Below are 25,527 nucleotides of genomic sequence, written 5' to 3' on the forward strand. Positions count from 1 at the left end.
TGCACATAATTAGAAACACGTTTTTACAAATTTTTACATTAACAAAATGCATTAAAAAGGTTTTAATGTTCACTTATTATAAGGCAGTCTCAATCTTCAAAAAATGAAAATGTTCACCTAGACCCATTTAACCACAAAATTATACAGAACTGCTGCCTGTACTATCCATTAAGTTGCACATGGGCTTTCACTTTAGTAACTTCCAGTTCTGTAAAATCTTACAATGTATAAATGTAATTATTGTTTGTGTATAAATGTAAATGGAAATGTAACCTGTCTGTTTAACTGGAACTTAGTATAATGCAATGTAAGCAAATGGAGCTTTACTCCCCAGGCCCCTGTAAAAAACAGTTATTACTCAGTGTCACTTTCCCAGTAAGCAAAGGCAAATAAATAAATAATATAAATAACCAAATAACTGAACATAAAACGGAACAAGCTTACCTTTTCAGCTCTGATCTTTCTCACAGGCCGGCATTCCCCATCTGTCTCCTCTGGTTCACTTTTAATTCCAAGTGGAGTAAGAACCACTCCAGTATCAATTGCTACAGCTCCCAGTTGCTCTGCTGTGGGGATTACATCTGTTCCTTGTACACAGTCATACTGACCCGACCTTGGAGCCAAGGCCAGGGGCTGCAGAATACCAGCTTCTTTGTCAATGACTGATACAATATTCTCACTTCTGTCCTTCTTACTTTTACTAGACCCACTCTCCTTTTCTTTCTTAGAACTGGCTGTGCTTCGTGATGTTTTGCTGCTCTTTTCTGCTCCTTTGGAAGACACAGCAGTTCCTATGCTGTTAGGGCTCATGCTATCCCCTAGGCGTCCTTGACTGTCTTTTTTGTTGCTTGCACCTTCATTGGCCACATATAATGAGGCAGTCACCACAGGCTTACCACCATCTTTTGTACTCTTACTTCTCTTGGATTTGGACTTGCTCTCTTTCCCTTGTGGAACCTGAACTGGGGTTACAAATTTGATGTTATCTGGCAAAGTCGCCACTGCATTGGGGGCTGGAAGACTAGTCTCCTTGGATCCTGACATATCTAACTTTTGCTGATCTTTCTCCAGATCCGCTTCTAGGTCGATAATCAAGTTTCCCACACCTATGTCCCACTCTTCGCTACTGTCGTACACGTCCACTGGATTCGCATCCACTCCTTTCCCTCCAGAGGCTCCACTGCTTAAGGACATCTTAGTTCCACAGCCCCACAGTTAACTCCAAGGTTGTCACACCTTTGGAAACAACAGGAGCAGCTATCATTACGTTTTTAATAGCTGCATCCTGCCCGTCCTTCCAGATGTAGGCATCTTGGTCTAAAAATAAAGACAAAACAAAAAAGGAGACATTAGTTAGCATGCACAATATTCAATTCATACAGACATTTTCTCCCAAAACAAATTACACCTTAAAAATTACAGCCTACACTTCAGGATGTCTACCCAAACTCTACTGTGTATCAAAACTTTCTGCTTTCCTACTCTCCACTTTTAAAACCAGGACAGTGTCTTGCAAAGCTAGTGTACAGCTCCACAAATGGGTTGCGTGATAACACTAAACAGCCTTCACATAATAGGACAGTAAGAACTAAAACAAGGTGGCAAGGAAAACCCATGATAAGTATTTTAAAATTATGTCTATCCCCCCATTTATTAATGTGCCTATACAAGGCATTTTTATCATATTTTGTTCTGATGCTATACAAATATGCGTAGATACACCTTTTAAACTTCCTTTCTGTCTTTCCAATATAAAATCCTGGACAGACCATGCATTTAGCTAGATAGATGACCATCATTGTGTTACAATTACCTTGTTGAAACCCAATATTCGTCCTGTTTACATTTTCCAACATAATATTGTCTTCTTGTAAAATGGCATGACATTGTTTACATCTCCCACATTTTTTGGTGTGTGTATGACTTAAAACATTGTACAAATAACCTCTCTCAAGGTAACTTTTGATAGACATAATTTTAAATTTGCTATACTAGATAGTGTTCCAATGGACCCCAGGGGTTGTGATCGTAGGGGAACACTATCATATAATGAAGTATGGTGGCAATTGTATACCGATGCCTCCACACCACCAGGATTAAATGATGTTATTACAATTAAGCCTTTTTTGCATATGGCTTAAAATTTCACCAGTTTTACCAATATTAAATGGATGTGCTTGTAAATGTTTTTCATTTGAATTAGTTTGTGATTTTATATATGTAGTTTTAAAAACACTGTAACAGATATATAAAATTATATTTGTTTATATTAACAATTTAATATTTTAAAACATTCATATAACTTCATTTATTATAACAATCAATGTGGTTTTTAAGACTTTTTGTCTATTATTAGTAAGAGCAGATGCTGGCTTCTTTAAATGTTGCGCTTTTGGTGCCAATTAAGTTATTTAAATGGTAACAGTTTTTTCTGTCAGTGTTCTGAAGAAGCTCGCACTTGAGCGAGTGAAAGCGCTTAACCAGTTGTTATGTTGTGTCAATAAATTAGTGGATTTTATTTTTTTGTGGAGACTTGTTTCTGTTCAGCTGTGGTTTATTAAATTTGTAATGAGAGACAAATGTGTGAGCACTGGGCCACATAGCTGCAGCACAAATATCATCAACCAACATTCTTGACAAAAAAGCAGATGGAGTCATGGATCTGTCTGAATGAGCTTGAGGAGGTAATGTCCTACATTTCTGAGTAAATCCTTGAGATACAGTCTGTAATCCATTTGGCTAAGATAACTTTAGAAACTGGATGACCCAGGTGATTTGGTGAGACAGAAACAAAAAGATGGTCTGACTTTCTAAATTGTTTTGCAATGTGCCTCTGCACATCAAGGAGATGTAGCATGTACTCTCCAATTATTGGAAAGTTTGGAAATAAATCCAGTAAGGGAATGGATTGGTTAACGTTACTTTTAGAAGCCACTTTAGGTATTAAAAAAGGGTGGTTAGCCCATAAGAAAACCCTGTCTTTGTGAAAAATAATAATGAGTTTTAGATGCAAGAGTCTGGAGTAGGAGTTATAGCTACCAAGGAAAGTGTCTTCCATGACAGAAATTTTAGATCAGATTTGTCTGACAGTTGAAAAGGTTTTTGTGTTAAACCTTCAAGCACAGCTTTTAGATACCAAGGCAATGATGGATCCTTTATCGGAGGCTTCAGAAGATAAATAACTTTCATAAAAGCTTTACATAATCTAGATGAAGCCATGTAAAAAAAACTGTTCCCTGTGTGAAACTTAGAACTTTCTGCCAACTGAAGCTTAACTGTTGAGAAACTAGCTCCTTCTTTAAAAATGGTTGTCAAAAAGTGAAGACTAGCCGAAATTGGTGCAGAAAAAGGGTCAATTTCCTTATCTGATGCTCAAGTGGAGAACTTCTTCCATTTCTTCTTGTAAACATTTTTGTAGAATCTTTTTGAGAAGCCAAAATAATGCCACATACAGGGGAAGAAAGCCTAGACTGTCCAACTATTACTGCAAGTGGAGAAACCATGCGGTTAGCTTGAGGGCCTTAAAGCTGAGGTGTTGAATCCCTGATAGGTGAGACAGGAGATCCTGAGAAGGCCCCAGTATCCAAGGAGAATAACGAAGGTGAGACCGTAAAAAGGGGAACCATACTTGTCAAGTACAGAAGGGGGGCAATAATGAAGGTGAGACCATAAAAGGGGAACCATACTTGCTAAAGACAGAAGGGGGCAATGAGGATTACTGAGCTCTTCAGTCGACCTGTTTTCTGTACAAATTTGGGAATTCAAGGAATAGGAGCGTAAGCATAAAGGAGTCCTGAGGGCCAAGTGTGCATCAGAGCAGATCCTGGTGACTCTCCCTGAGGTGGGGTAAGAGCGAAGTACTTGGTGCACTTGTTGTAAAGGGGAATGGCAAATAGGTCAAAGCAAGATCAGCCCCAATGCAGGAAGATCATCTCTGCTACTGACTGAGAGACCACTCGTGAGGCATCAGAAAGGATCTGCTCAGTTTGTCCTCAAGCACATTGGTCTTCCCTGGAATGCGCATCGCAATTAGAAAGTGGTCTTATGGGTCTGCCCATTCCAAAACCTCATGGCCTCTCTCCAAAAGGGATAAGATCAAGTTACTCCTTGCTTGTTCATTTGCCAAACTACAGACATGCGGTCAGTCTGAAATGCAATAGTCCTCACAGGAAGAGAATCTTGATATGCCTGCAATGCTAATAAGACTGCTCTCATCTCTAGGACACTGATATACAAACTTAGTCTCCTGGGGGACCACATGCCTTGGACAGTTCTTCCCAAGAAATACCCCCCACCCCAGTTGAGAAGCATCCGTGGTCTCTGTGGCTACTGATATCAGAAAAACAAATGGTCTGCCTCAAAAAAGGTCATCTGATCCACCAGCTGCTTGGAAATCGGAGCGAGTGTTACTTGAAAAGACAGGGGTTGATACAGAATGGACCACTGTACAGGTGCAGTCCACTGGAGAGCCTTCATAAAGAAGCATCCTAGAAAAAGCAGAACTACTGCTGCTGCTATTGACCCTACTGCTTGAAGTACTAACCTTGCCAGAAGGGATGGGTTGGCAAGGAGAGTCTGAAACTGATTTCTGATATCAGTAATGCAGTGGAGAGGCAAAGATGCTACCTGTGTTGTCATATCCAAAACTGAACCATTGAATTCTAGGCTCTGAAATGGTGTAAGTTTTAATTTGGCAAGATTTAATGTAATACCCAAAGTTTTTCAAATCTGGAGCAGTCACTGGCATGCTGTAACAGATGCCTAGAAGGGCCAGTGAGAAGCCAGTTGTCAAGATATGGAAACACCTGGAATCCCTTCAGTGAGCTGCCACTAGTGCCATGCATTTGGTAAACACCCTGGGGCTGTTTTGAGTCCAAAGGGCAGTGCTCTCAACTGGTAACGACAGGCTCCCAGCCAAAACTGAAGATGTCTTCTGGATTATCTATTTTGTTGTGATAGTACACATCCTGAAAATCTATACAACACACCCAATTCTCCTTGCGAAGGGCAGGATGGACTGAACCATGACCATTCAGAACTTTGTTTTTACATAGTAGTTCAAATTTGCTTAGATCCAAAATAGGTCTGAGGTCCCCTGTTTTCTCAGGCACTGAAAAGAAGCGTGAATAAGTTTTGAATCTTATCTGGTCTGGTGGGACCTTCAGGATGACTCTCTTTCTAGCAGCTTTTGGACTTCTTGTGCTGCAGCCTACATCTGACTGGATGGAATGTCAGGAAGTTTCTTCCTTTGGCAATAAGGAAGAAAGGAAAATGGAATGGTCTTGTGTTATACTTGCCCAGGCATCAAGGTGCAAAGAAAATTGACCCCTGACTGCCTCCAGAGCTGGAGAGTCGGGGCAGTACTTCAGGAGCACTGAAAGGGCCTGTCTGCAAATGAGTCTCTAAAGCCCTGATTGTGCACATCTCCTCTGCTTCTAGGGTGATGTTTACCATGAAAATTCCCTTCTCTGCCTCTGGAGGAATTATCCCCACATGAATCTTGAAAAGGTCCCCTGAGATTTATGGAACCACACTTTCTTACCGCCTCTCTAGTTCCTACAGAAGGTTTGCTGAGGCATAGAAAACTTGATCCCCACAGCAGACAGGCTCTTTCCATCTTGTCTGATATGGGTAAGCATATCCTTTACTGATGGCCCAAACAAGGAAGTGCCATCAAATGGGGGGGTTAATAAAGGACGTCTTAAAAGGCTCCACAAAGTCGCACAGCTACATCCAGGCATGTCTCCTTATGGTGATGCCTGGACCAGCTGCTCGTAAGGTACCTTCAGCTGTGTACGAAATTAACCTTATTGAAGAATTCGATATAGATAAAACAGTGGCCAGTTGAAAGGATGTCCTTTTGAAATCCTCAGCAGACATGAACTCAAAAGTATTTGAAAGTTCTTTGTTCAAAACTCTCTGAAGTCTAGTAATTTGCATGAAGTGGTTTAGTGACCTCAGAGCAAAGATAGTTGAGGCAAACGTATGCTTTCCAACTCTGACCAACTCTCTGGACTCTGTTAGGCAGATGGACAGAAGAGCTGTGTTCTGCTAGCTCTTTCTTAGTGGCTGCAACCACCACCATAGCATCAACTGGGACTCCTTTGCTCCAGTGGGGTCAGTCTGTAGTAGGAGCCAAAAACTTGTCATGACATTTGGGGGTGGGCTCGACCGTATCTGGCTCCCTCCATGCCCGGAAGAAAACCAGACCAACAAGTTCACCCACTGGGAGGATTACCAAAGATGTAGATGGGCCAGAACCAAAAGCCTTCAAGAACACAGTCTCTTCCGGCAAGGAATTTTGGAATGACCAACCACATTTCTGTTTCAGGATCTCGAAAATATCTCCAAAGAAGAAGTTGTCTGGTGGTGACCTGGGGGAATCCATCTCCTTCATCAAAATCGGTGTCCTTCATGACAGATTTCATGGGGGAGTCTGTGTCTCTCCTTCTGTATGTTCTCTTCCTGTGCACTTCCTCTGTGGGGTGTTCTGGAGAGGTGTCCAAAAACAGGGAGAAGTTCTCCCATTGGAACTGGCTGGAGACTTATTGGAACTGCATGACCCTGTGGAATAGGCCTCAGAGCTTGGAACCGATGAAAGAAAAGGGGCAGTATTTGAAACATGAAGCTCCTGAAGATAGATCTAGGCAACCCCCAGATCTGAGGGATGGAGCCAAACCTATTTCCTCAGATCTGACACACGCACTTCTGCTCCAACCCCAGTTCTTATCTGAGAGTACCAAAGCAGTACTAGTCAAGGAAATAGTTGGAGTGGAGGAAGAAACTTTCCTCAGATCTGATAATGATCTTCTTGGGGATCTTGGATCCCAGGATTCCGAAACCACTGGACAGATATGAGAAGGAGATAATGTGGTCTTTGATGTGACAGGCACACTCACAGATCTGACAGGGGACAGAGCTTGTAAGATCCCCATCTGGATCTGAGCTCTGAGGAACTTTTGCATCATCCTAGCCACATCTGCTTCCGACAAGCTTCTAGACGACCTAGAGGAAGTGGTGGATGGGGGCCTTGAATGCTTCCTTGGAATTTGAAGGAGTTGAGGAGGCAACATGGGCGAAACTGGCAGATTTGATAAGTCTTAGAGGAGGTTTGAGCCTCTGATGAAGTAGTACAGGTAAGAAGACCCCTTAAAATGAATTTATTTCATCTGCCAGGGCTCTCAGATTAAAAGGTACAGCAGATTTTTCAAAATGTGTCCAAGTGCCCGGCCCCAAGGCAATAAACGCACTCCTTGTTGGCATGTGAGTTTGGGATCTTATGCTCACAAGAAGTGCATTTTTTAAAATCCTTTAGGCTCGTCCAACATGACAAAAAGAATACAGGGAACAATTTTTTTACTAGAAGAAATAAAAAAATAGGAAAAAGGAAATTACCAGTAATGGTAATAGAGACAAATACCCTAAGAAAAGAAGGGTAAAGAGAAATACCAAGAATGGTAAATAAAGTTACTATCAAATAGTACAAAAAAGGGTTATTCTAACAACCAGTGAAAACTAGAGGGAGGGTAGTCAAAAGACTAGAAAAAAAAAATTTTTATAACTTGAAAAACTCACAAATTACCTCCTATAAACAGCTCGAGATTAGAACTTGCATCTGATCGTGATGGCAGCAAAGAAAATCTGAGGCAATGGGGACAGAGTAGGGCATTACAGGTAGGGGAGGAGCTCAACAGCTGGATATGAAGTCTGATGTATGCAGCCGAGTTGGATCAAAGAATCAGATCCAAGCCCATACATGGAGGAAGAATGAAAAGAACATCATCACCTCAGCTAATTAACTTATTTGTTCTGCTGGTTGGAATTCATCCAGAGAGAAAAGCTGCAATACCTACAACACAAGCTGCTTGTTAACCATCACAACTTTATAAGCAATTATACAATGACCCTCCATTAATATTCCAAAACGTGGAAGCTGACTGGCCAGCATGCCCGTTGTAAATCCTACAATATACCAAAGGAAAAAGGTCTGATCGCCCGGACTTTTTTCCGTTGGTATAGTGTGCGAAAAACATTTTTTTTTTAACAAAGAAAAAAGAAAAAACAGAGCAACGGAGACTTTCTTTTTTCTGTTGCTTCCATTTCAAAGCATTGATGCACTGGGTATGCGTGGGATGCAAGAACCATACGCATGCTCAGTACATCAAAACAAGGAAGCAATGTACCACAACCAGTGGAAGAACAGTAATGCGCCGTTATAGAAAGACATTATTTAAGAAAAGTATTTTTTTCTTAAATAATGTCATTGTATAATAGCAATAACAGACTCCGTGGTTGTGTTAGACAGAAATTTACCCACGGTTGGCTTTATTTAATCACACCAACCGTGGGTAAATCTTTAATATACCACACCACATCGTCAGTTATGCACATAGAAAAATACTTGATTCAAAGCAATAGTTTTCATATTTGTAAGCAAGAAATACAGTGCAAACAGCATCACGCTTAAAATAAAGCACAGCCTATATGCATAAATACAGGCAAAGCATTATGCAAGTAAGAGGAACAGTATGAAATAGTGATCACCAGCTAAATTCATTAAAAGATTATGGCACAAACTATACTAAAATGTACATTAGGAAAGTGGAATAGGATGCTTGGTGCCAGAGCCATGGGCTCAAGCTCAATGCCAAGAAATGTATAGTTATCCCCTTGGGGAAAAAACATGTATCCGTGAATTACCATATAGGTGGCAGTACACTAAACACCGAAAGTGTGATAAGAGACTTAGGGACACAGGTGGACAGTGGTCTCACCTTCGATAACCACATCGCCACAACAGTCAGGAAATCCTTCTATGTGGCACACCTCACCACGAAGGGCTTTTCATCCAGAAAAAAGGAGGTCATTGTCCCACTGTACTCATCCCTCATTAGACCCATTATAGAATACAACGCCCAGTTTGGTATGTACCTCTCAAGACATCTGCAACAACTGGAAAGGCTGCAGAAATACCTCACTAAAAGAATCACAGGCCTAAAGCAGATGCCTTAAGCTGACCGCCTTAAAAAACTCCAGCTATACTCTGTCGCATATCGTCTACTCAGAGGCGATCTCTGCTTAACATACAAGGCCATGTCAAACCCAGAGCTGTTGGACATGCTACACTTAAAAAAATCCCAATCCCTCATAGCTACAAGCTCCAGGGATCTAAACCTCGTCATCACAATAAACAAAACATGCTGGATAGACAAGTTCCTGACCCAGAGACTCCCCAGACTCTGGAATAGATTGCCCATACATGTCAAGCAGAGTGCCTCTTTGGCCCTCTTCAAAAGGAACCTTGACGATTGGATGGGAGAAAGGAAATTCACCCCGGGGATCATGTCAGTCGCCCTGCTAGGCATGAGTCGAGGGAAGTAAATAGTGTGGGAAGAAATAGCCAGGGAATCGTTATGGCTAGGCTTGTATAGGCCCTAGGGCTGATAGGTTCATAGGCTATTACTAACCAGTTATAAATCGGTGATGAAAAGATAATTTTAATGATTATGCTGATATCTGCATAAGCTAGAGAAAGTGAACACAACAACAGAACAATGAAAAAAATAAGGACAGACAATAGTGCAATTTGAAAAAGAGTGCAGTGAAAACAGCTGAGATCTGCAACAAGTGGACTGTAAAATGTAAAAAAAAAGAAAAGTAATAAGTAGGATTTAACAGAGTAAAGAAAGAAAATTAAGATTGTGGAGCTGCATTGCTGATAGAACAAGTTATTTTTAGGGGGCAACACTTTCCAACAGTTACAGATTACAGAACTGATAATGGGGAGATGACTAATGATATAGACAAAGAGGCAAGGGTGACATAAAAAAAGAGCATGGATGGTGAAGTATGACTAGAGTTCTAGTGTACAGTCCAGAAGCAGGGAGCAGACAGTGATGTAAGACAAATAAGTGATAAAAGAAAAGGTGATATGAGTGAAAAGATATACAATAAGGCTCAACTGCATTAAGTTATATACAAATACAGTATGTGTGCAGCATGTTATCTGGACATTATTAACAGAAGACATGAAACTGACTTGTTCTCCAGAGACAATTACAAAAATTTGTTATACAACAAAAAGTGTTTTCATGCACATTTATGCATGCGAACAGTCTTTTTGTTCAAACGCTTCTTTTATTAACAGCACCTTTAAATCCCCCGCAACCAGAAACCTATTAACATGGCTTCCACTGTCTTTCACTAATTATAACATTCAGGCAGCACAAAACTGCATCATTGGGCAAGTAGTCACCAATTAGTGTCAACTGTAATGTCTGCACAACTGTAGTGTAATTAATACCCGACCTGTTAAATTAACAGCGTGACAAAAACAAAAACTGAGTGACAGTTATTTATTTGTTTATTTAATTTTTGACAATCTGTTAATTTAACAGATAAGCAATCACCTAATTGCATTGTAGGTATTACAATTAACAGTAATTAGCATCTAACCCCCCCCCATGATGTGATTACTTGCTGCCTGTACCTTACAATTAATGCAAGACAGCAAGAGGCACATTCTGAGTTGGAGGTTAAAGTTGCTCATTTCTATGCATTTTATGTTGGAAAAAAATTCAAAAACACATCTGCACACTACCTTTAATACCCAGATTGTAAGAAAATTTAAGAATAAAAGCGATTTTTCAGGACCCTGTCAGCATTCTTATTAAAGAAGTAATTGAAAGATACTGTGTTTTATGCCATGCCCTATGTACAAGGTTTGAATGGAGTTATTGCAATATAATTATCCAAAGTCATTTTGATATTTTTAATGTTTTGATGTATGTATGAAATGGTAATTTTTGTTGCAAATGTCATATTTTTATGCTAAACTGCTTCAATGGTAGGCAGTGAAAAGGATGTGCCCAAAGCAAAAGCTGTGAGATTACTGTAAAGCTGTATCTGCACTGGTAACTGCATCTCCATCACCATTAATACCAAGACTAACGGGGCTTAGTCAACCTGGCACCCAAAGCTTTCACTGAATACTTTAACTCCTTCCATTTATTCATAATCTTAAGCACCTTAAGCTCCCACTTTCCACTTTATTTCTCTGACAGTCAAGAAAGGCAGGAATAACCAGAAATAGCTGCTTTTACTCAGAGCCCACTAAACAAAGATGCCTTCTGATCCAAGGTGGGGGAGGGGATGGTGACAAAAATAAAAGTCCCAATGTCAGGAGATCTGGTGTTACTGTAAATATACAACACTTTTATATGACAGTAGGAGCTTCATCTCCACCACCAATAGGTCAAAATCCTAAGCTACACTTCTTTGGAGGGCCTTTAAAAAAAAAATGCTATAAATAATGGATGCCCCACTGAAAGACCGAGACCTGGAAATCATACCCAGCTGGTAATGTTGTGACAAAGTGCAAAGAAATAACCATGTAACATCTTCTCAAACTACATTCACTGAGGCATTCTTGAAGAAGGCTTATGAAGTGTCCACTGTTATGGTAGAACGTGTATTTGTAGACTTTGGCAAAACTTGTATACATTGCAAAAGCAAAGTGAAAGGGTTATTTTGAACCCTTTGGTATCCAATTTTGTACATGAAAATTAAAAGTTGTGAATCTTTCCCTACATATTTTGTTCTATCCAAATAAAACAGGTTTTCGATGAATGTCCGTACAAGTAAAGTAGATATTCCACTCTGTCAATGTAATTAAGAAAAAATACTGCAAGTTAAAAGGACTGACTCGTGTTATATTTGGTGACCACCTTAGCTAAGACGGATTATTCTTCAGGAACACATTGTCTGCGAAAGACGATGTACTGAGGATTGCTACACATGGCTCAGAACTCCTGATCGCCACGAGGAAAGTACAGTCATTTAGTAAACTTCTCACAGCACTAAATACACTAATTGGTCATTGTTGCAGAAGCCTAAGCTATTTGGATCCTTTTACTTGTGACTGGCCAGCTGCCTACATGTGTTATAACTATAAGGAGCTTGTAAGGAACTCCACATAAAGACATAGTGCAAATATCCTCAGAGCATTTTTTTTGCCTGAAAAAGGAGGCAAGAAACCAGAAAGAACAATGACAGGAAACAAACCAAAAAAAATCATGTACAAAAGGTTAATACATCCACACCCTGGTAACCCAAAAGGAATAAATTAAAATAAGGGGGCTGGAGGGAGGGGCCTTTACTGCAACACTGACCTATCAGAACATCTACTGCTAGCATACAATGACATACACAACTTTATTACGTTCAATACCTAGATCACTGTTGCCTAAGCACTTTGTAAACTAATTAAAGGGAGGTGGCAAATAAAGACTCCAGGACCCCCTGAAGAAAGATCCTAGAAAATGCCTATTTTGGACCTGGAAAAGGAATCTAGTTTGCACTGCTTTGTAACGGTATGTAAAAAAAAAAAAAAAAAAAAAAAAAAAACAAATTGCTGCCTCTAGAGCACTTTGGATCCCCCTTTGCCAAAAAGCCACTGAAGAAGCCAAAGCACTTGTGGAGTAGGCCTTAACCCTTCCTGGAAGTGGTTCATTACAGTAAGTATAATGAAAACACAATAGTATGAAACAACCACCTAGAAATAATGTGCCTTGACAATGGTTGCACTCTCCTCTTAGCTTCATGTTTGGAGGGTGGCCTAATGGTTAAGGTGTTTGCCTTGCAAGCACAAGGTGCAGAGTTTGAGTCTCACAAAGGATAATTGGCTAGGCTTAAAATGGCTCGCAAGGGCAGTTAGCTTAGTTCTAATCTATGAACCTATAGGACACAAACAGCAAATCATCTTTTTTAAAGGTTTGAGTTTTGCACAAGTATTATCTGATCAGCCTGTGAACATCCAGTGTATGAAGAATCATCTGCCCCTTGTTCTGTGATTCGGGAAAGAAGATGGAGATTATTAGTCTGGCTTAAAGTAAACTCTAAACCAACTTTAGGTATAAAAGAAAGATTAGTTCTCAAAGAAACTCTGTATTGTAAACAAATAAATAATGAGGTAGGGTTTTTACTCACCATAAGAGCTTAGAACTCAGATACTTACCTAGTAGAGATGGGAACCTCAATTAAGCCTGATAAATGGATTCAAACAGGAAACAGGGAGCTCCTGCTTGGAAGTGCAGTTTTCTGCTTGAAAAGCTTTTCCTCTTTCTAAGTGGATGTATGGATATGCAACATTCCTTTCCAAAACTGTTTAACATTAGTAAGGTTAGAAAGGAGGGAGATCAAAGGACAGTCAAGCAGAAATGCCAAACAAATGCACCTTGATGGAAGAATAAAAAAGGTCAGCAGACAGTAACTCTTGCAAATAGTTAAGAGCCACAGGGAGTGAGGCTTGAAGAGGGTCCTGGTGGTGGTTCTATCACAAATTAGAAAATCATTTCCACTTGTACATACACAATAACCTAGTAGCAATTTTTTGCCCTCTTCAGTACCTGCTGCCACAGCTTTCAAAATCAGGGACAAATCTAGAAATCAAGGACAATCAGTGACACTTTTAAATATTAGCACTGTGAACTTGAGACACTGACATAAAATAATATGAATTATACAATGACCCCCCCCATTAATATTCCAAAATGTGCACGCTGACTGGCCAACGTGCCCATTGTAAATCCCACAATATACCAACGGGAAAAGGTGTGGTCGCCCGGACTTTTTTCCATTGGTATAAAGTGCTCAAAACATTTTTTTTAACAAACAAAAAAAAAATGAAAGAAAGAAAGAAAGAAAAAGAAAAAAAAAACGGAGCAACGGAGACTTTCTTTTCTCCGTTGCGTCCGTTTCAAAGCATTGATGTACTGGGTATGCATGGGACGCAAGTCCCATACTCATGCTCAGTACATCAAAACAAGGAAGCAGTGTACCACAACCAGTGGAAGAACAGTAATGCGCCATTATACAAAGACATTATTTAAGAAAAGTAAGCATTTTTTCTTAAATAATGTCATTGTATAATAGCAATAACTGACTCCGTGGTTGTGGTATATTGAAATTTATTCACCCTTGTGATTAACCCACACCAACCGTGGGTAAATCTTCAATATACCACACCATGTCATCGGCTATTGCTTAATTAATACACATTTTCTGAAATAAAAGTCCATAACTTTAATTACTATCATTATTTATTAAGTGCAATTCACCAAATTTCCTCCAATAGTCACCAGTTTTAAGAGGGATTAAGGAGGACACACCTAGAAATTTGAGTCAAAATCAAGGACATCCCTGAAAAATCAGGGACAGTTGAGAGGTACGCCTGCTGCATACCATCAGAAAAAAGGTGCCAAAAAGTTTTCAGGTCTATATTGAAACACTGAACGCTTAAAACAGCAAACGATGTTTCATCGACCCTTTTTCAGTGAAAGCTGAAAATGTCGACACCACAAAACAGCGATTTCTTTCCTAGGGAAAGAAATCACTGTTCCAACAAAAAAAAATAACAGTAACCACTTACAAACACATTCACACGTACCTTAACCCTAATTGTATCCCCTCCAAACAGTAAACAACTGAAAACACATATGCACGTAACCCAACCATACATCTAACGGGAAAAAAAGTAAACATTTTAAAACATATGCACCTACCTTAACCCGCACCCTAACCCTACACCCTAAGGTCAGTAACTGTTGCATATTCACGCTCGGGAGCTATACTGGACAAGGGACCACACTACAGTGCAGAACACGGCAAAGCAAAGAAGCGGTCAAGCAACTTCTTTCCCAGGGAAAGAATTTGCTGAACAGCCACTTCGCGGTTTTGCCTGTTCGCTCTTTATGTATCGATGAAAACGCATTTGACAAAATGTGTTTTTGTCGTTCTAATAAGAACCCAAGTTTTCAAATTTCTATTATGCAGGCAGTTACTTGAAGAGTTTTTAGCGTAGGGTGTATCAAACAATCCTTGTTTTATGTGAGCAAATCCATTCTGTGGGGAAGACTGGGGTAGCAACTGCCCTTGACCAGACTGAAAAGGGAGAACCAGTCATTGTCTGGACCAAAATTGAGTCATCACCACATTTTCTGAAAAGTCCTTCTGGATCTTTAAAAGAATAGTGGATATCATTGGAAAGAATGGAAAAGCATGGGAATGAGAAAATATCTGTCTCCCAAGTATGTTTGCAAGGAGATCTGTAGCAAAATTTCTTTAACAATCCATTCTGAGAGGAGGCAAATCTACTTGAGATGTTCCCCACAGTCAGATCAATCCTTGGAAGATCCAGGATGAAAGTTTCTCTTTTTGTGGGGTCTGTCCTGGCCCTGCTGAGTTTGTCTGCTATCAATTTTGCTCTGAACGATTTATGTAGTCTGAAGAGTTAAAATGAGATGTGTTGCTATCTCCCAAGCTATTACAGCAAGTCTGCAAAGAGGGTAAAATCTGGTGTGTTGTCTGTGTAAAGTGAAACAGGTCTTGGAGACCAGAGTCGATTTATGGCCTTCAAAGAGTTGATCACTGCCATCATCATTCCGATGTTTATGTGCTTCTATTTGTCAAAATGCATCAACAGAGCTTGCACTTTTACTTCTTTGGAAACATGCTCCATGCCAGATCTGACAAATTTGTAGTGACAAACTTGTCAGGGGGGATCGAAAGGGAGACTTGGATTGCAAGACCACTGGTCTATCCACTACAGAATCTTCCTCTATTTTTTCTTGCATCCGTTCTGGGATTTGTAAATCCTCAGCTTTGGGATTCAACCCAAGAGTAATGACTGCAACAGTGAGACACGATGAACATAGTACAGTTGTGTACCTACCATAAATGTAGATATTCGAGTGTATTCACTGTTGCAGTCATTACTCTTGGGTTATCCTGCTGGCTGGCTACCCGCAGTCGGCCTGAATTCCAAAGTCTTGGTCCAGCGTCGGTTGCTGTCGCATCTTCCCTGACGTCAGTGCGCCAGGGGTATAAAAGATGCAGCAGACGCCATTTTCTTCAGTTTTTCTTGCCCCAGATGTCAGGTGCCCCCAAAAGGGTAGGCTAAAAATTATGCCAATAAACATGCATGCACTAAGGTAATCATTTCCTTCATCTACAAGCAAATACACCACATAGGTTGTATAGAATAGAGAAGTACAGATAAGACCCAGCAAAAGAAAGGGGGATTGTGGGAGGGTAACCTGGACTGCAACAGTTAATACACTCGAACATCTACATTCATGGTAGGTACACAACTGTACTGTGTTTCACTGTTGCAGTCATTACTCTTGGGTTGAATCCCAAAGCTGAGGATGAGTGGCTGAGGCTAAATAGGATTAGGAGAGGCTATGAGGCCCTGCAGAACTGCAGTGGCAAAGTATGCTCTGTACTTAGAGTAGAGAGGTAAGTGGTAGTGCTTTGTAAAAGTGTGCACTGAACTCCAAGTTGCAGCCTCTAAGATGTCTTTGGTTGGTGGTACTCTGAGGAAGGCTGCTGAAGTGGCTGCTGCTCTGGTTGAATGTGGCCTAATGCCTTAAGCACTGATTTGCCATGTTGTGAATAGCAGAAACGAATGCAATGGCCTATCCATTTTTGAAATAGTCCGTTTTGAGATAGCCTTTCCTTATGATCCTGCAGTATATGCCATTAAAAGTTGCTCAGTCTTTCTGAAAGATTTAGTTCTGTCCAAGTAGAAGCGTAGCTGTCTGTGTATGTCCAAAGAATACAGAAGTCTCTCACCCTTGTTCTGTGGGTTTGGATAAAAGGTAGGCAAGTGAATGGTTTGGTTAAGGGCCACACTGGACACCACCTTAGGCATAAATGTTGGGTTTGTCCTCAGAGAAACCCTGTCTGGATGGAAAATGATAAAAGGTTCCACAGATATGAGTGCCTGTAACTCTGAGACTCGTCTTGCAGAGGTTATTGCTAGGAGCAGAGCTGTTTTCCAGGATAAGAATTTTATATCAGCTGTTGAGGCTGGCTCAAAAGGAGGCAGTGTGAGTTTTTCCAAGACATAATTGAGGTCCCATGCAGGTATTGGTGCTCTCCTTGGAGGTCTTATGTCTTTGGCCCCTCTGAGGTACTGCCTTATTAAAGGATGAGAAAAGATAGGTGGTTCCGTATTGTAATGGGCTGAAATGGCAGAGGCATGGATCTTAATTGATGAAAAGGATAGGCCTTTGTCCAGCATCTCAGTGAAGTATTGTAAAATCTGAGGAATATTTGGTACAAACGTGTCAATTCCTTGTGTCTGGTTCCAAGCACAGAATCTCTTCCATTTTTCTGCATAAGATTTCTGGTACTGGGCCTCCTGGCCTCCAAAATAACATCCATCACAGCTTTGGAGAGAGGAGTGTTCTGAATGGCTACATTATCCGCCATGCTGCCAGATTTAAGGTCCTGAGTTGGCTGTGCAGGATCTGATTGTTTTGTTGGGTCAGTAAGTGAGGAATTTGATGTAATGTCCAGGCTGGACCTTGAGACAAGTTCTTTAGGATTGGGTACTAGTGCTGGCGTGGCCAGTCTGGGGCAATCAGTATCATTTTTGGCTACTCTTGTCTGACCTTTAGGAGTATCTTGGGGAGGAGAAGCAGTGGAGGAAAAGCATATACCGTTATGTTTTTCCAGCTGAAGGATAACGCATCCACTTTCCATGCTTGCTTGTGATAAGTCCTTGTGCAGAATCTCTGTAGTTGGCAGTTGTGAGGGGAGGCAAATAGATCTATGTCTGGGCATCCCCATTTCCTTGTTATCATGCTGAAAACTTGTGGATCCAGTTTCCACTCGTGGGGATCCATGAGGTTTCTGCTTAGTTCGTCTGCCAGAGTATTTATCTTTACTGGCAGGAATTGTGCTTGCAGGTGGACTTGGTAAGTCAATGCTCTGTCCCACAAAGTCATGGCTTGTCTGCAGAGGGGATAGGAATGTGCGCCTCCCTGCTTGTTTATGTACCACATGACTGTAGTATTGTCCGTCTTTATCAGTAGTTGTCCTGGATGAAGTAGATCCTTGAAAGATGTCAGGGCATTCTGAACAACTAGCATCTCTTTTTGATTGATATGAAGATGCATCTGGCTTGCGGGCCATGTGCCCTGAATACATTTTCCTGCCATGTGGGCCCCCCAGGCATAATCTGATGCCTCCGTTGTTAGTGTTTGCTGGCTGTGGGTAAAGTGAATGGCTGTCCCTTGTTGTGGTGACAGGCCTGTGCCCACCACCGAAACTCCTGTTGCAGGCAGGGAATGAGGGTAATTAATGTTTCCAGGCTGTGGCAATGTTAAGTCCAAACACTTTTTAGATACCATTGTAGTTTCCTCATATGCAGTCTGGCATATGGTATTAGCAGAATGCAGGATGCCATGAAGCCCAAAGCCTGCAGAATTTTTCTTGCAGATAACTGGGTCTTTGTTGCCAACATTTTGAAGTAAGAAGTCAGTTGCCTTTGTTTGTCTGGCGTGAGATAAGCCATCTGGGCAGTTGTACTTAAGCTTGCACCCAGTAATATTATCTCTTGAGAGGGTACTAATTTTGATTTCTTTTTGTTTACTGTGTACCCTAGGCATGTTAGTAATCTTTTTACAAACGCCAGATGCTTTAGTAAAATGTCCTTGTTCTCTGCTTGAATAAGGCAGTTGTCCAAGTAAGGGTATATTTGAATTCCTCTTTGTCTGCAAAATGCAATTACTGGTGCCAGGCATTTTGTGAAGACCCTGGGCGCAGTAGATAAGCCAAAGGGCAGTGCAGAGAATTGGTAGTGCATTGAGCCAGCTATGAATCTGAGGTATCTTCTGCAAGACTGTCTGATTGGGACATGCATGTATGCCTCTTTTAGGTCCAAAGTTACAAGCCAAGCCTTCTTGCCCAGCATGGGCAGAAGCTGTTGCAGAGTCAACATTTTGAATTTTGGAACGTCCAGAAATGTGTTTAGAATAGACAGGTCCAGTATTGGTCTCCAGGCTTTGTCCTTTCTGGGTACCAAGAAAAGTCTCGAGTAAAATCCGTGTCCCTGCTCTTGCTGTGGTACTCGCTGAATGGCCCTCATGTCCATGAGGGGATTAAACTTAATTTTGTGCCTCTGCCCATTGATTGTGTGGCAGGTCTGGCATACCTTTTGCCCTTGGCAGGGTGTGGAAGTGGAACCTGTAGCCCTGAGACACTATATTCAAGACTCATTTGTCCTGGGTGATCATGTGCCAATTTTGTGAAAAAGTGCTACTTTTCCCCCTAAGGGGGCTACCAAAAGATAAGTGCTTGGTGCTGGCAGAGGAAAGTCATTGGGACTGTTTCCTGTATGGCTGTGATTTGTCTTCTTCGCTTTTGAAGGTAGAAGCACCCCATTGTTTAGGCCTGTATGAGCCTTGGGGCTGGAATCTGCCTCTGGGGAGTCTGTATCTGCCTCTTTGTGGCCTGACACTGGAAAGGACCAATTCTTTGTAGGCCAGTTCCTGCTAAATCTTGGTGGCTGCACCTGTAAGAAATCCTTAACTGTCTGCATAGATTTCGCTTTATCCTCCATTTTCTTCAACACCTCTTCTGCTTTAACACCAAACAAAGTATTATGCTGTAATAGAGCATCTAATAATTTTGCTTTAACATCATCAGGCAGATTCTGTTCCTTTAACCAAGCATACCTCCTAATGACAGAACCCGTAACAGCGGCCCTGCAAGAGGCCTCCAGAGAATCAAAACCACATTGCAAAGTATGCTTTCCCACTTGTTCAGTTGCATGCAATAAATCCTGCATTTCTTTGTTTTCTGCACATTCAGAATTTGTTAACATTTTCTGTTTAAGCAGTGACATTAAGTATTGCTGATATTTAAGCAAACGAAATTGACAATTTAAAGCCCTCACAGCCAAGGTAGGAGCAGTGTAAACCTTTTTCCCCCCAACTGTCCAGTGCCCTTGAATCCCTATCAGAGGGGATAAGTTTTTTTGCAGTGGAAGTCTTGACCTCTTTGGGACCCTGAGAAATAGTTTCTGAGTCAGCAGCAGGGTTTTTATAAAGAAATTTATGTGAATCTGGAACCCTGTAGTATCTGTCTGGCTTAACAGGTGCAGGGGGTAAAGAGTCAGGAGACAGGCCGGACTGAAAATACATCATCTACAATGTCTAAAAACAGGGGGGACAGCAAGAGGCCTGTGCTGAGGTGATGAAAGAAAGTCTCTGAGCCTTTTCTTAGATTCTGAGTAGTCTTGGCTCTCCCAGTGGAAGTGCTCCCTCATGGTATGCAGGGTTTCCCCAAAAGAATAATCCTCAGGAGGACAGGCTGAAGGGATACATTCTTCAGCATCAGAATCCTCATAGGGAGGAAGAGAGTATTCCTGTTCAGAAGAGGAGTCAGTGGAAATGGAAACCTGATCTGAAGATTCATATTCTGTCTCTTGCCTAGGCCTCTTATCAGGAGGGGGATGGGAACCCCCTAGGCCGCTTATCAGGAGGGGGATGGGAACCCCCTGATCAAAGTAATAAGGCCTTCGGCCATTTTGAGCATTTGTTTTTTAGGCATGGAGGCCTGTCCATGGGCTTGCTGCACTTGTTTTTTTGTCTTTAGTGGTGCTTTAGTCTTTGCCTTTGAAGCTGTAGTCGGTTTTACATATAACTGTGTAGGCCTGAAAACACCCTCAGAAGCCGATGCCTGCTCAGCGACTCCGGACCCATCTGAGGGAATATTTTCCAAGTGTCCAATACCTTGAGTTTCCAGCGGCCTAGTCTGCTCCACGTGGCAGTCGGAAGTGGCCTGCGGTTCTGAGGTAGCAGGCGTCAGAGGCTGTGAAAGCACCTCACTGAGAACCGGCGACTGACTTAGAAGAAGCCTCGTTGTCAGTTTTGGACCTCGGATGCCTGTCCTTTTCCTTGCGTTTCTTGTGAATTGCGGTAGTCAGATGGCTATCCGACGACATCATGTAATTAAATCTTCGGCCAAAGTAATGAAATGCAAAATCGTTCCGACGTTTAATAGTGCATTGGTTAAATCTAGCTCAAAACCTGCAATTAGCAACGTCGTGATCAGGGCCTAGGCAAGGAATACAATAAGAATGGAAGTCCTTATGAGGTATTTGCTTCCCACAAGAAATACAATTATTAACTTTTCTGACATCGGTCTGGAGCAAAAAAAAGTTTCCCCAACGAGGTATTTAGCTTTAAATGAAGACTTCGGATCTGAAATTCGAACACGAAAATCTCAGGAGTCGGCTGACCGGCACTTTGCGAACTGCTTCTGCTTCGGGCACCACGTGGCAAGAAAGACTGAAGAAAATGGCGTCGGCTGCATCTTTTATACCCCTGGCGCACTGACGTCAGGGAAGAGGCGACAGCATCCGACGCCGGACCAAGACTTTGGAATTCAGGCCGACTGTGGGTAACCTGCCAGCAGGATAACCCAAGAGTAATGACTGCAACAGTGAAACACGATGGACATCATGATTATCATCAATGCCATTTACCCTAAATTCCAGAGACATTCCAGTGCAGATACTAGGACCTGATTAGAAAAAGTAGAGATGTTTCAACAGATCTTCCTGAGTTTTTCCAGAGGAAGAAAGGCTCTTTCTGGGGCAGAATCTAACAAACACTCCAGAAATATAACTCAGAAGGGAAGACAGGCTTTCTAAAATCTGATTTGAAAACCCAAACTAAGTAGAAGATTCTGCACAATTCATAAATTCTCTGACAGTTGGAAATAAAGTCTGCAAAGAAAAGTACTAGTTCCCCATTTAATCTGTACTGTATACTGACTGAAAAATAAAACAATGTTACGAGCATCTACTTAATGACAGCTCTATAAGAAGACATCTTCTGTAACCTCAAGGATTTATGTAAAGTAAACGCTCAGTCAACAGGAAATCAAGCAACCAGCACTCTCAAACTGGCAAAAAAAAAAAAAAAAAAAAAAACTGAAGAAATGCAGTACAATTTTCATGTGTTGCACTTTTTGCTTTCCCCTTGCAGAAACATACCTTGTGTTTTTAACATTTTAGATTTTTAAAAAGGAAAATAGGAACAAATTCCCTCTCTCCCCAACCTGAGAACAAATCAAACCAAACAAATAGTATAGGGTACAGTATTAGTCAGGCCTGTTTTTAATAGTAACTCTCAAGCAACCAGAAACTACAGTTATCCAGCATCTGCCAATCCCCACGGTTAACTGAGAGTTTACTGTAATAGGTGTTAGGATGACTCAACAGATAACATTTTGCTAGGTTGTCTTCGTATCCTCCCCTTTCCATTATGCAGAATGCTACCAGCCACCAACTATTTCCAATACTGAAGTCAGCAAAACAGTAAAGAGGAAAACAAAAAAGTCAGAGAAAGAAAAAGGCAATGGGAAATGCAAAAGAGGAATGGTACAGAGGAAGGGTATGTTACAGCAGATGGGACAACTCATTGTACTTACCATAATGATAGATCAGTGTTGTCTGATTTTCACCTGGTTCATCTCTTGGGTTGTTGCATCTGATCTCTGCACCATTTCTGAACCTTATAGATACAGAGCTCTGACTCCTCCCATATCCATAATTATGCCAGGTTTTTGTGATATAAAAAATGAGACCATAATAAATCATTTCAAAACGTTTCCCACCTTTAATGTGACTTATAACCTGTACAATTCAATTAAAAAAACAAACAAATCTGTTAGGGGAAAAATATTAAAAATAAAAAACATACAACATGCTGGTTGCAGTGTACACATCCTTAAACTAATACTTTGTTGAAGCACCTTTTGATTTAATTACAGCATTCAGTCTTTTTGGGTAGGAGTCTATCAGCATAGCACATCTTCACTTGGCAATATTTGCCCACTCTTCCTTGCAAAACCGTTCCAAATCTGTCAGATTGTGAGGGCATCTCCTGTGCAGAGCCTTCTTCATATCACCCTCACAGATTTTCTATTGGATTTAGGTCTAGGCTCTGGCTGGGCCATTCCAAAACTTGAATTTTCACCTGGTGAAGCCATTCTTTTGTTGATTTAGATGTATGCTTGGGGTCATAATCATGCTGAAAGATGAAATTCCTCTTCATATTCAGCTTACTAGCAGATGCCTGTAGGTTTTGGGCCCAAAGTGACTTATTTTGAAATGTTCATAATTCCCTCCACCTTGACTAAAACCCCAGTTCCAGCTGAAGAAAAGCAACCCCAAAGCATGATACTGCCACCACCATGCATCACTGTGGGGGATGGTGTTCTTTCGGTGATGCAAAGTGTTGTTTTTGCACCAAACATACCTTTTGGAATTGTGGCCAAAAAGTTCAACCTTGGTCTCATCAGACCATAACACATTTTCCCACATGCTTTAGGGAAACGATGTATTGTTTTGCAAAATTTTAGCCAGGCCCAGATGTTTTTCTGTGTAAGAAAAGACTTCTGTCTTGCAACCCAACCCCACAGTCCAGACATATGGAGAGTACGGCAGATTGTCACATGTAGTACACAACCAGTACTTGTCAAAAATTCCTGCAGCTCCTTGAGTGTTGCTGTAGGTCTCTTGGCAGCCTCCCTGACCAGTTTTCGTCTTGTCTTTTCATCAGTTTTGGAGGGATGTCCAGTTCTTTGCAATGTCACTGCTGTCACATATTTTCTCCACTTTTTGATGACTGTGTTCCATGGTACATCCAATGCTGTGGAATTTTTTTGTACCCTTCTCCTGACTGATACCTTTGAACAATGAGATCCTTTTGATGCTTTGTAAGCTCTCTGTGAACCATGGCTTTTGCTGTAGCAGGCATCCCAGTAAATGTCAGGAAAATCCTACTAGGACAGCTGAACTTTATTTGGGGTTAATCAGAGTCTCGAACTGATGGCAGGTGTGTACCCAAGAAGATTGAATGCTGTAATTAAATCACAAGGTGTTTCAACAAAGTATTAGTTTAAGGGTGTGCACACTTATGCAACCAGCTTATTGTACGTTTTTATTTTTAATATTTTTTCCCCTAACAGAATTGTTTGCTTTTCAATTGAATTATACAGGTTATAGGTCATACATACATACATACATACACACACACACGCATGTAGACACACACACAGTGTATTTTACATATACATATATATATATATATATATATATATATATATATATATATATATATGCGTGTGTTTTGGGGTTTGGCATAATGGTTAAGGTGTTTACATCACAGACACAAAGCACAGGGTTTGATTCTCACTTTTGAAAAGGAAATTAAAATAGCACACAAAAGCAGCTAGCCTAGTACTTGCCTATGAACATAAATAAGAAAAAAAATACAAAATGAGCAGTGCCAAAAGAGAAGGTTTGCTTCCTACATGGCCCACCTCATTAGTAAGGGTATCTCATTCAGGGACAAGGAGGGCATAACATCCCTGTATACTTCCTTTATAAAACCCATTATTGAGTACAATGCCCTATTCAGCATGTACCTCACAAAGCACATACAGCAGCTGGAGAGACCACAGAGGTTCCTCACCAAGAGAGTCCAGGGCCTCAAACATCTACCCTACACAGAAATCTCATACAGACTCCTCAGGGGTGACCTCTGTCTGGCATACAAAGCAATCTCAGACCTCGGCTTGATAGGACTGCTGCATATCCACAAGTCAAGCTCCACTTCAGTAACCTGCCGATGCGATCTCAACCTGGTCTGTGACATCAACAGGACTTGTTGGCAAGACAGATGTGCGTCCCAGAGACTCCCCCTTCTATGGAATAGACTCCCTCTCCACGTCAAGCAGAGTACCTCATTAACCCTTTTTAAGCGCAAACTGAATGGGGAACAGAAAATACACCCTGGTATTCTACCTGTGTCCCTGCTAGATAGGGACATTGGGTGCTGACTTGTCAGAACATGGGCTAAATTCTTGGCTAGGCTTGTAAGGGCCTCACCGCCAATAGCCTTGTTACTTCCTATGATCCTATACATACATACATATACATATGTATATGTATACACACACACACACACATGTATAAATGTATATGTATATATATATATATATATATATATATATATATATATATATATATATATATATATATATAGTTTTGCACGTACAAACACACACATCCAGCTATACATGTATTCATATGCATATACACACACACATATATATTATACATACATACGGGTATACATGTACGAGGGGGTGCTGAAAAGTTCTAAGCCCAAACGACTTTCTAAATTCTGAGCATTATTTTGCCTCTCTAGATGAAAAAAGTGTTATTTCGACTTGTAAAGTGCCAGTTTGCAGAATTGTAACACTATGTTTTGACATAGTTTCATATAGTACAGTTTAGTACACTTACCATAAATGTAGCTGTTGGTGTGTATTCACTGTTGCAGTCATCACATTAGGGTTATCCTGCCAGGGGTAGTCCTCAGTTGGCCCGAATACCAGAGGCTTAGTATTTCTGCGTCAGTTGTTGTCACTCCAGGACTGACGTCAGGTCGTCAGTGGTATAAAACCAGCCAGCTGACGCCATTACATCATTTTTTCTTGCCCTAACTGTCAGGAGCCCCCAAATAGGGAGCTAGGTTATGGTGTAAGAACACCACCAGCACAAAGTAAATACCAAAAATTCCTTGTAAGGAGAGAGAGAGAGACAGAGAGAGAAGGGGGATGGAGGGGGGGGGGGACCAGGACTACAACAGTGAATACACT

At 41.1% G+C, this 25,527-nt stretch overlaps 1 protein-coding gene across 1 annotated transcript in view; it reads right to left on the bottom strand.

The window, feature by feature from the left end:
* Positions 1–354: 354 nt before the first annotated feature.
* LOC122806115 (zinc finger protein 609-like) overlaps positions 355–25,527 on the bottom strand; it is a 576,531-nt gene continuing 551,358 nt past the window's right edge. The window contains exon 2 of the mRNA XM_044076353.1: positions 355–1,317. Within this exon, the coding sequence (XP_043932288.1) occupies positions 355–1,194 (840 nt within the window). The 5' untranslated portion in view covers positions 1,195–1,317. The remainder of the gene's footprint in view (positions 1,318–25,527) is intronic.

Source organism: Protopterus annectens, chromosome 7.part0 (genome assembly GCF_019279795.1).
Source record: "Protopterus annectens isolate FY-2018-M chromosome 7.part0, PAN1.0, whole genome shotgun sequence".
Taxonomy (NCBI): domain Eukaryota; kingdom Metazoa; phylum Chordata; order Ceratodontiformes; family Protopteridae; genus Protopterus; species Protopterus annectens.